At 37.5% G+C, this 14277-nt stretch overlaps 1 protein-coding gene across 3 annotated transcripts in view; it reads right to left on the bottom strand.

The window, feature by feature from the left end:
• The window catches only part of exd3 (exonuclease 3'-5' domain containing 3), an 89170-nt gene that overhangs the window by 43249 nt on the left and 31644 nt on the right, over nucleotides 1-14277 (bottom strand). For all 3 annotated transcript variants that reach the window (XM_049468355.1, XM_022680931.2, XM_022680932.2), the window contains exons 13-18: nucleotides 13747-13856; nucleotides 12208-12388; nucleotides 11193-11356; nucleotides 4033-4257; nucleotides 3114-3167; nucleotides 67-198 (exon numbers count right to left, since the gene is read on the bottom strand). In XM_049468355.1, the coding sequence (XP_049324312.1) occupies nucleotides 67-198; nucleotides 3114-3167; nucleotides 4033-4257; nucleotides 11193-11356; nucleotides 12208-12388; nucleotides 13747-13856 (866 nt within the window). The remainder of the gene's footprint in view (nucleotides 1-66; nucleotides 199-3113; nucleotides 3168-4032; nucleotides 4258-11192; nucleotides 11357-12207; nucleotides 12389-13746; nucleotides 13857-14277) is intronic.

The following is a 14277-nucleotide window of genomic DNA, read 5'->3' as shown; positions in this document are numbered from 1 at the left end:
CCACCCTGCAACAATAGTGTTGTATTGCTTGCACACACACACACACACACACACAAAAACACTGACCTGGCAGCGGCTGAATATGTCAGAGGGAGTGAGGTTGACGTGAAAGTGTTTGAGGACGTAGACGGCCTGGTCTCGAGCTTTCTCTGAGCAGTCCAGAGTCAGACAGCGTCCCTCAGCTACCTGAGACCTCAGCTACACACACACACACACACAGTTAAAACAGAGGATAATAGAATTATCAATTTTTGCAAAAATGTTGAAGGGTGAACAAAGTCAAGTTCTACAGGTTACATTATTTAAATAGAAATGTATTTTATCTCTACTTTACTGCAGTAATTATTTTACATTTTCACACAATTATCTGAACTTTCTCCTCCTTACATTTTAATAAAAATGTATATTAATATATATATTAATATAGTATATATGAAATATATATATTTCATTTCAGCTAGTTTTCATTCGGCTTCTCATCGTTCAATAAAACCCCTATCCAGACAAATCTCTCCATCCAGAAAGAGTGAATCTGATTGTGATTGGATGTAGAGAAGTATAAACATATACCACTCCGGCTCCCTATTGGTTTATACTGTGATCCATCACACCTGCACACCAGCAAGAACATAGCAGACGTATGTAATCTAGTATGAAGATGATCCGTGCAGAGACTCAAGAGAACTTCAGATAAACTCCAGTCCAACTAAACTTCTTTAATATATTTACATTCTACTAAAATACATTCATTTACAATCAGCATATATGCAGCTGAAACAGGAAACAGTCTAGTGCAAAATTATAATTATAATGTATATTATATTATCAAGATTAACATTTTAATATATTTTTTTACAAGGGCGTAGGAGCGGACTTGATATTGGGGGGGACACATTTGCCAATATGAACCCAAGCCCACTCTAAAAGTAAATTATTATTATAAGGTGATTTAACAACCTAAACATGTTACTCCACGTTACATTTACTGTTGTTAGAAAAAATTATGCATGCAATGTCTGAATAATATACATACGACAAAAATAATCAGTTATCACCTAATATTTAAAATAATATAACAGATTTGTTTATTATTATTATTATTATTATTATTATTATTATTATTATAATGTCATGTCAATTCTGTCGTATATTTACATTTTCTCCTGCGCTTTTTTTTTTTTTACTGAGAGCTCTTCTTAAGATGGTGTCCTTTTTTGTAAAAGAATGTAATTTTAAGTTTCATAGAGATTTTTATAAACGTCAGGATATGTGGTCTTACTGTGAACTACAAATGAACAGAAGTCAGGTTACAGCAGTGTTTATCAATCCTGTTCTTACATATTCTACTGCATATTAACACTGTTCTACATATTTTAGAGCTTCCTCTGCTTTAAAGGCATTTAATAAAGTTAGTGGTGGTATGATGTGTCTAATACACTGCTGGATTTACATAATGATTAATTTAGGCTCCATAGGGGGCTAAATTTGCACACTGTCTTGTTATTTATTTATTATTCTTTGTCTGTATTGTGTTGTATTGTCTGTCTGCACTTTTGTACTGTTGCACTATTGTTCTGTCTACACTGTGTTTATGTGCACCATGGTCCCTGGAGGAACGTTGTTTCGTTTCACTGTGTACTCTGTATATAGCTGAAATGACAATAAAAACCACTTTGACTTTGACTTTGACTTTAAAGGATTTTAACAGGTAAACTCAGTAAATTACTGTTTATTAGCTGATCAGCTGGATCAGGTGGAAAAATTTTGGGGCAGTGATCGGGGTTAAGAAACTGCTTTAAACTACAAACACAAAGTACTGTACTAAATTCTGGCTATCCACTACATCTGGCTTCTAGTTAACTAGTTAGCTAAATGAATATTCGTTCATTATAGCTCACAGTAAGTCCTGTAATCCTAAATTAATTGAAAATGAAACAGTGATTAGCTGATCAGGTACAGGGCAAGTTGAACATTACATATATAGTTTTTTTTTCTTTAACCTTGACTCCCAATCTAGCTAATTCCAAAGTTAAGCTAACTCACTAACACCGCTGCATTTTATTAATCACAGTGTGTTTAATCTGTGGGCTAATTCAGAGACGTGTATTTTTAACCAGCTAGCAGAAACATATCATCACAGTTGACGTGGTTAGCCTATCGTATATCTCCGTATATCCAGATCTGCTTTAAAATCAGCTGAAGCTGCTGCACCCCGATCCCGCTGCTAAATCTCACAGCGAGGGGGAGGGGCTTCCAAACAGCAAACTGCCTCTCCTTCGCGCGGCGCAAAACCAGCAAGCTGATTGGCTGTTTCTACTGAGAGGCGGGACTTAATACCTGAACCGACTTCGTGATTGGTCCGGTCTGTCTTCTCATTAATAGTACACCTGATCTGAGCGAAAAGATGTCATTTTTGGGGGGGACAAATCCACCTGTTTCTAATATTAATAATGTCCCACCCATCCCCCCCGGTTCCTACGCCTATGTTTTTTTACATAATATTCATTATAGCTTTTAGTAAAATGTGTTTTGGGGAGAGGAGGGGTTGGGTAGTAGTGCAATATAGGACTCTGTGGGCGTGGCCTTAGATTTTGTTCTTAATGGCTTTATTTTTTACCCCTTACATTACTTTTACTTTTATACTTTAAGGAGTTTTAAAACCAGTACTTTTACACTTCTACTTAAAGAGTGATTTTTTAGCTACTACAGAAGTATTTTATTAAAACTGAGTATCTATACTTTAAAATTTCAGGTTGTACGTTTTTTGTACGATTTGACATTCCAGGTGGATGCTAGTGTTTTGCTAGGCAGTTGCTATGACCTCTCCAGTGGTTACACATTTGTAGCCAAGTGGTTACTGTGGTCCCTTATGTGGTTGGTTGGGTGTTTTTTGAGTGTATTTGTATCATTGTAACATTTGAAAGTTGTCAGGTTTTGCATCCCAATTATTTTAATGGGCAATCTGATCAAAAAGCTGCATACAAGGCTCAAATCTATCAGAAAAAAATAATAAATTGAAATGTAATCTATTGTTTTACCAATGAACCACTTCTTTAACAAAAACGCAATTTATACAACCAAAATTCCAACTAAAGGTTCACTCATATACTTACACTTTGGTAAGGCTGACCAGCGGTGAGAATAATACGTCCTTCTGCCCGAGCTATCTGTTCATATAGAGAGAGAGAGAGAGTCAGACAGGTTGAGAGACCGAGAGTGAGGCAGACAGGCTGAGAAACAGAGATAGTCAGACAAGATGAGAGACAGAATGAGCGAAACAGTCAGGCTGAGAGACAGAGAGAGATAGACAGGCTGAGAATAAGAGAGAGAGAGAGAGAGAGAGAGAGAGAGATAGACAGGCTGAGAGACAAAGAGAGTGAAACAGTCAGGCTGAGAGACAGAGAGAGATAGACAGGCTGAGAATAAGAGAGAGAGAGAGAGAGAGAGAGATAGACAGGCTGAGAGACAAAGAGAGTGAAACAGTAAGGCCAAGAGACAGAGAGAGATTGACAGGCTGAGAAACAAAGAGAGAGAGAGAAAGATAGACAGTCTGAGAGACAAAGAGAGAGAGAGAAAGACAGGCTGAGAAACAGAGAGAGAGAGAGAGACAGGCTGAGAGACCGAGAAAGAGACAGACATGCTGAGAGACCGACAGACAGTCAGACAGGCTAAGAGAGAGAGAGAGAGACAGAGAAGAGTCAGATAGGCTGAGAGACAGAAAGAGAGTCAGACTGGCTGAGAGACAGAGAGACAGACAGGTAGGAGAAAGTCTTCTTTACATTCCACATTAAGGCCCTGCCCATAAGCAGCATAGTTTCTATCTTACAGCAAACACCTCCACAAAGCAGCTTCACAGAGTGCAGGTTCCAACACGCAAAATAACAGTGTGTGTTCTCTTCTCAAAACAGGCCCACATATCTGTCTGTGTATGTGTGTGTGTGTATGTGTGTGTGTGTGTGTTTATCTGTAGTGTTTATGTGTATGTGTGTGTGTGTGTGTATGTGTGTGTGTGTGTGTGTGTGTGTGTCTCACCTCAGCTGCTACTTTGTGGTCGTCAGTGTTCTCCAGCATCAGCACGTCGACGCCCAGGCAGCGCAGGAACCTCCCCAGGCCCTGCAGCATGTTATCACACACCACCCGCAGCTCGTGTGGAGAGATGGAGGCTTCCCAGTGTTCACTACTGCTGCTCACGCTGCTGCTCATGCTGCTCATGCTCTCCTTCGGACCACCGGCCGGGGTCTGGACCTTTTTACGAGTCTGCAGGATGAGTCAAACATCCAAAATCCAGCTTCAGTCTGAGTTCTGTCACTTAAATCTGGGCTAAAACTGGATGTTAATCACAATTAAAACCTATGCCTGACCCAGAGAATACTATTATTATATTTTATTATCATATTTTTTTTTCATCATAGTTCAAACAACCTCACGCATCAGATGTGTTGGAGAAGAAAAAAAAAATCATTATATATATATATATATATATATATATATATATATATATATATATATATATATATATATATATATATATATATAGTATATATAATATATATATATAGTATACAGAATATAGCACTGAATCATAACACAAGTTAAAATGGCGATGGTCCGGACCTTGGACTGACATTTTTTTTCTCCAACTGGACTGTACTGATTTCTAATTAAATACCCCTGCTATACGAGTTTAAAACATGAGAGCAGTTAAATCATATCTAAACTGGGGTACGTTTCCCAAAAGCGCAGTTGCTAAGTACGTTAGCAACTTACATAGTCTGGATGATGCAGCTGCGACGCAGGTGTTTCCCAAAAGCATAGCTGGAACTATGGAGGTAACCACGTTAGTAACTTACATTGTGCAAACCTTAGTTAAGCTACTCAGGTGCTTCCCAAAACCATGGTTCCAGAGAACCTTCGCAACTACATTAATAGATATTTTTTTAAATGAGAACACTAATTGCCATTGTGAAAAAAAAACATTAAGAGAATAAAACCATGACTGGGACTTGAACTAGGCTTCCATCCGGTGTTCTGCTGAGTTTTGCTACCCTGTCAAACCGTGCTACCCTAGTGTAAAATTGCTAGAAAAAGCCCCACATTTAAACATGCTTTTGGTAGGATATTTGGAAAGCCTGAATCAAAATATCAGGAGACAGTTTAGAGTTTAATTAATTTTTTTCATTGCTCACTTATTATTATTTTTATTATTATCCACTGTCATTTACACATTTTTAATACTCAGACAAATAATGGCAAGGGTTTTCTGGTTGTTTAATGCACCCAAGAAGAACAGAATTACCATAAAAAATAATACATAAATAAATAATGTTTCCACGCATGGGCGCTGGTGTTAAGAAGCACATCTCGATAAGTTGAACAATTCGACAGAACACTGCCCGCTGCACCGTCGTAGGTGCTCTGCTGAACCACTCAGTAACACACATTTCTCAGGTCTCATACTAATACGGCTCATTCAGAATGGTGATGTGTATATATTTTATTTTTAAAAATATTGTAATAGCAAATGTGTATTTTTTTTTAAGTAACACTGTCTGTTACAAATAATAATCAATATATAGCAATTATTGTGTGGATTTTACTTGCAGCTCATTGTTATTTTATTAATGTATTGTCAGTTCATGTTGTGTTGATGATTACAATAAATAATACATTAGTAACATATTTGTGGCATAATAATTTAAAGATTGTGAGATTTGCAAGATTCCTGCTGAGAACGCATCTGGAAACATCTTAGTTAAGACCACGGTGGTTCAAACCAACATAGTTCAGACTTCTGTGGTACCAACAAAGTACGATGGTTTCGTGAAACGGTCGTACTTCAGATGTTAGTTAGTTTAACGATGCATCGTACCACGTTAGTTCAATGCTAGGCTTCGTCGTTGTACGGGAAACGAACCCCAGATTGTGATGATCCTGAAAATAAGGAGTCTGCAGGGCTTATACATACTGCAATGTGAGCTTAGGTTGAATATACACATATTTTATATATACATAGCTAAGTTATAGGTAGCTATTTGTGTGTGTATAATATACAGTCCCTGACAAAAGTTCTGTCGCTTACCCATGTTGTGGAAACAAAAGCTTATAACCTGACTTTAAGTTCATCTATTGGTTTTAGGAATGACTTATATGAAAGCTGAAACCCTCCCAAATGAGGTTTAATTTATGAAAATAATTTTGCTTCACTGCAGAAATATTGATCATTTAATAAAGACAGAATTTTTTTGCAGGACAAAAGTTCTGTCAATTGTCATATAATGCACCCAATCCTAGTTTACAGCCTCACCTGTGCTCACTAATTGATTGGTTAATTAGTGGGTGTGTATATAAAAAGAACCCCAGCACCCCAGATCTTCACTTGAACTGCAACTTGACCTCTGACAACATGCCAAAAATCCACCCTGCGACCAAAGCCTTGATTATCAAGAGGCTGAAGACCAGATCCACTGCAGAGGTGGCTGGCACCTTTAATGTGTCTCAGCGTCAAGTACAAAGAATTAAAAAAAGATTTGAAGAGACAGGAGATGTTTTTGACAAGCCCAGGTCCAGAAGACCCCGCAAGACAACTGCTCAGGAGGAACGTTTGTTGGTTAGAAAATCCAAAGCCAGCCCCTCTTCCACTGCAGCAGAGCTCCACCAGGCCTGGTCATCTCAAGTCCCTGTGTCAACTAGAACAGTCTGTAGGATTCTGTCTCGAAATGGCCTCCATGGTCGAATCAGTGCCCAGAAGCCAGCACTAAACAAAAAGCAATTAAAAAAACGTATAGCATTTGCCAAGGCCCACAGCCTGCTAATGGGATGGACACTGGAAAAGTGGCAGAAGGTGGATTTCTCAGATGAATCCTCAGTGGAATTACACCACAGCCGCCGCAAATACTGCAGGAGACCTACTGGAGCCCGTATGGATCCAAGATTCACCCAGAAAACAGTTAAGTTTGGTGGTGGAAAGATCATGGTCTGGGGTTACATTCAGTATGGGGGTGTGCGAAACATTTGCAAGGTGGAAGGCAATATCAATAGCCTAAAATATCAAGAAGTATTAGCTACCTCTTACATTCCCAGTCATAAAAGGGGTCACATTTTGCAGCAGGATGGTGCTCCATCTCACACATCCATCTCTACATCAAAGTTCCTCAAGACGAAGAAGATCAAGGTGCTCCAGGACTGGCCAGCCCAGTCACCAGACATGAACATCATTGAGCATGTTTGGGGTAAGATGAAAGAGGAAGCTTGGAAGACAAAACCAAAGAATCTTGATGAACTCTGGGAGGCATGTAAGACTGCATTCTTTGCTATTCCTGATGACTTCATCAATAAATTGTATGAATCATTGTCGAACCGCATGGATGCAGTCCTTCAAGCTCATGGAAGTCACACAAAATATTAAATATGACTCTAATAGCACCATGACTTAATTTACCAATGTAATGAAACATATTTTTGTATTTGAAGTAAATTATTTGTTTGATTTTCACATTACTTTCTGTGGGCGACAAAACTTTTGTCTTGCCAAAATCTGACCTTTCTGTGTTCATTAAATGATCAATATTTCTGCAGTGAAGCAAAATTATTTTCATAAATTAAACCTTATTTGGGAGGGTTTCAGCTTTCATATAATTCATTTCTAAAACCAATGGAAGAATTTAAAGTCAGGTTATAAGCTTTTGTTTCCACAACATGGGTAAGCGACAGAACTTTTGTCAGGGACTGTATATTGTTCTCTTCTCAAATATGAGGCGTTAAGTTGACATATATGACATTAAGATACAGCACTGAAAAAAAATAAAGAAAGCAGAGAGAGTTTCTCTGATTTTACTATTTATAGGTTTATGTTTGAGTAAAATGAACATTGTTGTTTTATTCTATAAACTACAGACAACATTTCTCCCAAATTCCAAATAAAAATATTCTCATTTAGAGCATTTATTTGCAAAAAATGAGAAATGACTGAAATAACAAAAAAGATGCAGAGCCTCAAATAATGCAAAGAAAACAAGTTCATATTCATAAAGTTTTAAGAGTTCAGAAATCAATATTTGGTGGAATAACTCTGGTGGTTTTTAATCACAGTTTTTTTCTTGCATCTTGGCATCATGTTCTCCTCCACCAGTCTTACACACTGCTTTTGGATAACTTTATGCTGCTTTACTCCTGGTGCAAAAATTCAAGCAGTTCAGTTTGGTTTGATGGCTTGTGATCATCCATCTTCCTCTTGATTATATTCCAGAGGTTTTCAATTTGGTAAAATCAAAGAAACTCATAATTTTTAAGTGATCTCTTATTTTTATTCCAGAGCTGTATGTATATATATACATGTATGTATATACATACTCTATATGTCTGGGACCGAAAAGTTTAAATTTAAACATAATACAAATAAGAACGCATGGTAAGCATACAATAAAGCCAGAAAATGAAACAGAAATAGCATGATATTACATTAATAGAAAAGAAAAAAAATGAGAGAGTTATTATATATAATTAAACCTGTATATTTTCTATCTGGTCCACTGAAATGTCCTTGATATAATCAATAAATGGTTGCCAGGTTTTATAAAATACTTTAGTTTGGAAAGTCACATCCCAATAGGTATAAGAGCATTTTATTTTATTAATAATTATCATGTGTGTGTGTATATATATATATATATATATATATATATATATATATATATATATATATATATATATTGAGGATTTCTATTCAAGCACTATATAAAAAGGTTTATCATGTTTGATAAGAAATGTTGCTAAAAATCCTAACTATGATCATAAATATTTTAAGAAGTTTAAGTAAATCTACAGCTGTCAAAATATAATGAATAAAAAAAAATCTAAAATTGGAGTTTTCTTTAAATTCAGCTTTCCTCAATTTTAAAATCAACATTTTGATTTTTGATGGTTTGTGATCATCCATCTTCCTCTTGATTATATTGCAGAGGTTTTCAAATTTGGTAAAATCAAAGAAACTCATAATTTTTAAGTACTCTCTTATTTTTATTCCAGAGCTGTGCTCTGGTATATATATATATATATATATATATATATATATATATATATATACACTGCTCAAAAAAATAAAGGGAACACTCAAATAACACATCCTAGATCTGAATGAATGAAATATTCTCATTGAATACTTTGTTCTGTACAAAGTTGAATGTGCTGACAACAAAATCACACAAAAATCATCAATGGAAATCAAATTTATTAACCAATGGAGGCCTGGATTTGGAGCCACACACAAAATTAAAGTGAAAAAACACACTACAGGCTGATCCAACTTTAATGTAATGTCCTTAAAACAAGTCAAAATGAGGCTCAGTATTGTGTGTGGCCTACACGTGCCTGTATGACCTCCCTACAACGCCTGGGCATGCTCCTGATGAGGTGGCGGATGGTCTCCTGAGGGATCTCCTCCCAGACCTGGACTAAAGCATCCGCCAACTCCTGGACAGTCTGTGGTGCAACGTGACGTTGGTGGATGGAGCGAGACATGATGTCCCAGATGTGCTCAATCGGATTCAGGTCTGGGGAACGGGCGGGCCAGTCCATAGCTTCAATGCCTTCATCTTGCAGGAACTGCTGACACACTCCAGCCACATGAGGTCTAGCATTGGCCTGCATTAGGAGGAACCCAGGGCCAACCGCACCAGCATATGGTCTCACAAGGGGTCTGAGGATCTCATCTCGGTACCTAATGGCAGTCAGGCTACCTCTGGTGAGCACATGGAGGGCTGTGCGGCCCTCCAAAGAAATGCCACCCCACACCATTACTGACCCACTGCCAAACCGGTCATGCTGAAGGATGTTGCAGGCAGCAGACCGCTCTCCACGGCGTCTCCAGACTCTGTCACGTCTGTCATGTGCTCAGTGTGAACCTGCTTTCATCTGTGAAGAGCACAAGGCGCCAGTGGCGAATTTGCCAATCCTGGTGTTCTCTGGCAAATGCCAAGCGTCCTGCACGGTGTTGGGCTGTGAGCACAACCCCCATCTGTGGACGTCGGGCCCTCATACCATCCTCATGGAGTCGGTTTCTAACCGTTTGTGCAGACACATGCACATTTGTGGCCTGCTGGAGGTCATTTTGCAGGGCTCTGGCAGTGCTCCTCCTGTTCCTTCTTGCACAAAGGCGGAGGTAGCGGTCCTGCTGCTGGGTTGTTGCCCTCCTACGGCCTCCTCCACGTCTCCTGGTGTACTGGCCTGTCCCCTGGTAGCGCCTCCAGCCTCTGGACACTACGCTGACAGACACAGCAAACCTTCTTGCCACAGCTCGCATTGATGTGCCATCCTGGATGAGCTGCACTACCTGAGCCACTTGTGTGGGTTGTAGAGTCCGTCTCATGCTACCACGAGTGTGAAAGCACCACCAACATTCAAAATTGACCAAAACATCAGCCAGACAGCATAGGTTCTGAGAAGTGGTCTGTGGTCCCCACCTGCAGAACCACTCCTTTATTGAGTGTGTCTTGCTAATTGCCAATAATTTCCACCTGTTTTCTATTCCATTTGCACAACAGCAGGTGAAATTGATTGTCAATCAGTGTTGCTTCCTAAGTGGACAGTTTAATTTCACAGAAGTTTGATTTACTTGGAGTTATATTGTGTTATTTGAGTGTTCCCTTTATTTTTTTGAGCAGTGTATATATATATATATATATATATATATATATATATATATATATATATATATATATATATATATATATATATATACACATACTCTATATGTCTGGGACTGAAGATAATGCACTGTTGGAGCTGTTGCATTACTCAAGTCATAAGTTAATTAATAAATTCATTAAAGTAAGTGTGTTATAGAAGGAACTATAGGAGCTGATCCAATCCAGTATTACTCCTTAGTCTCCTTAAATCCTTGAAGTGTCTGAAAATATGGAAGAAAGTCTATTGTGTGAATAAAACTTAGTTTGTCAGAATTTGTTGGATTTTGCGTGTTTCTAAGCGGTGTTACACAAAACCCAGTAAACAATCCTGCGTCAAACTGTCCTAATTTCAGCCTCAGTCCTAAACCACACTCAGCTTTACACCAGCACACACCCTCCTCACATATATCTGCTTTATTACAGTAACTGTGTCTGAGCAGCGGTTCTGAGGTCCAGCTCATAGACGGCTGCAGTAAAGAGAGCTGTGAGCTCTGAGCTCTGTGCACTGACCTGCGGGTCTGAGCTCTTCCTGCTCTTCTCTCTGTGTTTCTTCTCCTGGCGGCTCTTTGCTCCCTGGCTGGAGGGGATGGACTGAAGGTCTTCAGGCAGACCGAAGGCTTTAGGGTTGTGGGAGAGGGTGAGGTAGACGTCCAGAAGGCAGTACGCATCCGCAGCTGAGGAGAGAAACAGAAAAACAGAAATCTGTAATTTCTTACTTTTACATTTCTGTTCACACAGTGCTTTATAACTGCAAATTTAATGCTTTTAAAGATGTTTTAAGCCCTTAATAAATATAATTTCAGACCCACAAATGTAGTCTTAATTTTTTTGATAGAAAATAATTTATCGTACTGAAAATCAAAACTTAACGTTTGCTATTTTTGAAATATTTTTTAAATAGATAGATTTAGATTTAGCAGTGCAAAAGATACGTAAACCGTAGATAATGAATGAACTACTAGTGCAAAATAGGGTAGAAATATTAAAATAGTGTTATAGGCATCAGCGAGACTGAGAGTGTGTCCATAGGTGGGGGTGTGTCCATTGTGTGGCCAGAGTTGCCGGAATGAAAAAGTGTCACAGAGTCTTCAGTTTGCTGTACATTTGTTCCATTGTGATGCAGAACAGAGCAAACATAACATATCGTCGCTGTCCAATGAAAAACAAGACCTCAATCTCCAAAACAGCAACTTTACAGGAAAGACATAAAAGCATTTAAACTATAAATGAAAGTCAATGTAAAAAAAAAAAAAAGAGTTTATTTCAGCTCATTGTAAAGTATTCCTATTGGTCCATTCATTAATAAATTTGTAACGAGTGTGAGGGACAGTTTGTCTTTTCAAATTATGTAGTGAACTAAAAATCAACAACAAATCAACAAAATTGGCTTATAAAAAAAAATTGGCTTTTTCTTTGGCTTGTTTATAGTCTATTCTGATTAAAAACAGGTGAAAAATAAGAAAAGAAGAAAAGAAAGAAAGCAGTTTATTCTGTTGTTTTTAAACTAGATTTTAGTTTTTCTGACCTGCGTATCGGAGCTGGCTGGTGCGCAGTGGTCTCCTCTCCCAGTTAGAAAGTTGCTCCATCTTATCCAACGGTTTCCCCAGAACCTGCTGCACCAACAGACTCAACCCTTTCTCCGCCGATCCCTCGTTCACCTCCACCGACCGAGAGCCGCCGCCGCCCCCCCGCCAGCACCGCTGCAGCTAATTAGGAGACGAGAGGTCAAAGGTAAAACATCGCATAAATTAAGAGAGAAACAGAGTTTATACAGCTCAGTTCAGACCTGCAGCTCAGAAGGAACCAGAACTGACCTCCAGAAATTTCTCCATTAGAACATCAGGTGCGCTCAACATCAGGAAACACCAGGCTTCCAGTTTGATACACTGAGCAATGATTATTAATGCATTCTGCACTTTAACTTTTAAGTATTTTAAAATCATATCCCTCAATTATGTCATATATCATTAATAAATCACTGAAATATTAACCCTTTAAGATTCAGGCATTTTTGACAATTGTCTGTTTTCGATGTTGCATGCATATATCTGTATTTATTTATTACATTTATGTAGATTTTAAAGTTTTTAAACATAATACAAATAAGAACACATGGTAAGCATACAATAAAGCGAGAAAATGAAACAGAAATAGCATGATATTACATTAATAGAAAAGAAAAAAAATGAGAGAGTTATTATATATAATTAAACCTGTATATTTTCTATCTGGTCCACTGAAATGTCCTTGATATAATCAATAAATGGTTGCCAGGTTTTATAAAATATTTTAGTTTGGAAAGTCACATCCCAATAGGTATAAGAGCATTTTATTGTATTAATAATTATCATGTGTGTGTGTATATATATATATATATATATATATATATATATATATATATATATATATATATATATATATATATATATGATCATAGTTAGGATTTTAGCAACATTTCTTCTCAAACATGATAAACCTTTTTATATAATGCTTGAATAGAAATCCTCAATATATATATATATATATATATATGTTGCTAAAAATCCTAACTATGATCATAAATATTTTAAGAAATTTAAGTAAATCTACAGCTGTCAAAATATAATGAATAAAAAAAAATCTAAAATTTTTCTTTAAATTCAGCTTTCCTCAATTTTAAAATCAACATTTTCCTGAATACAAATCAAACATTTCACATGTGTAAGAGTAGGAGTCTCTAAAGCACTTATAGTTTTCAGAATGGAAACTACAGAGCAGTGCTGGTTCCACAACGATGGAAAAACACTATATTTGACTTACTAAAGTTACTCATTCATTACTCAAATCAATTGAATAAAGTGGACTTGTGGCAAAAAATACTGCATTTTGTCAAATTCTGTCAGTCTGACACCAATTAATCCATCATTATTTATGTTTACAGGAATATTTTATCCTCTTCAGCACAGAGGCAGTGATAATATCGTATTGTGAGATACTCTGTGACTTCCAGCTGTAGTAACCTGTGTTATTAGCAGAATGTCTGTTAAGAGCAGGTGTTTCTGGTGGACAGAGCAGTCTGTATTACCTGTTGATGGACGTGGAGCAGATCTAACACTCCTTTAACCTCCAAAGGTTCTTCCTTCAGCTCCGGCCATGTGGCCACCAGACTCTTAAAATCCCCAGACATCCCATAACCTGCACATATAGATAGATACATACATGCACAGATACATATATACATACATATATAAATATATACTAGGGCTGTCTAAAAGTGTTAAAGCATTAAGGCATGCAATTAATTTGGAATCAGTAACACATCAACATTTTTTTTTACGGAAATAATTATGCTAACTTCCACCAAAATCTGCCCCGCCCAATGCACAAATATTTTCTGGAGCGGTTTTCTTGTGTTGGTAACGTGATCCGGTCTCGATCCGACCCAGATATCAAATATACTACATTTATTTAAGCTAAACTGCTGATAAGACACAGTTTAATCTGATATATCAGCCAGATTATATACTGCTATAAACAAAAACTGTCTCTGCTGCTGCTCCTTGCTGTTTACACACTTAGAGCGCGGTATGTGCAGCATTCAGTGAGCGCCACACAG

Source organism: Astyanax mexicanus, chromosome 20 (assembly GCF_023375975.1).
Source record: "Astyanax mexicanus isolate ESR-SI-001 chromosome 20, AstMex3_surface, whole genome shotgun sequence".
Lineage (NCBI taxonomy): Eukaryota > Metazoa > Chordata > Actinopteri > Characiformes > Acestrorhamphidae > Astyanax > Astyanax mexicanus.
This window is presented reverse-complemented; position numbering and strand designations above follow the sequence as displayed.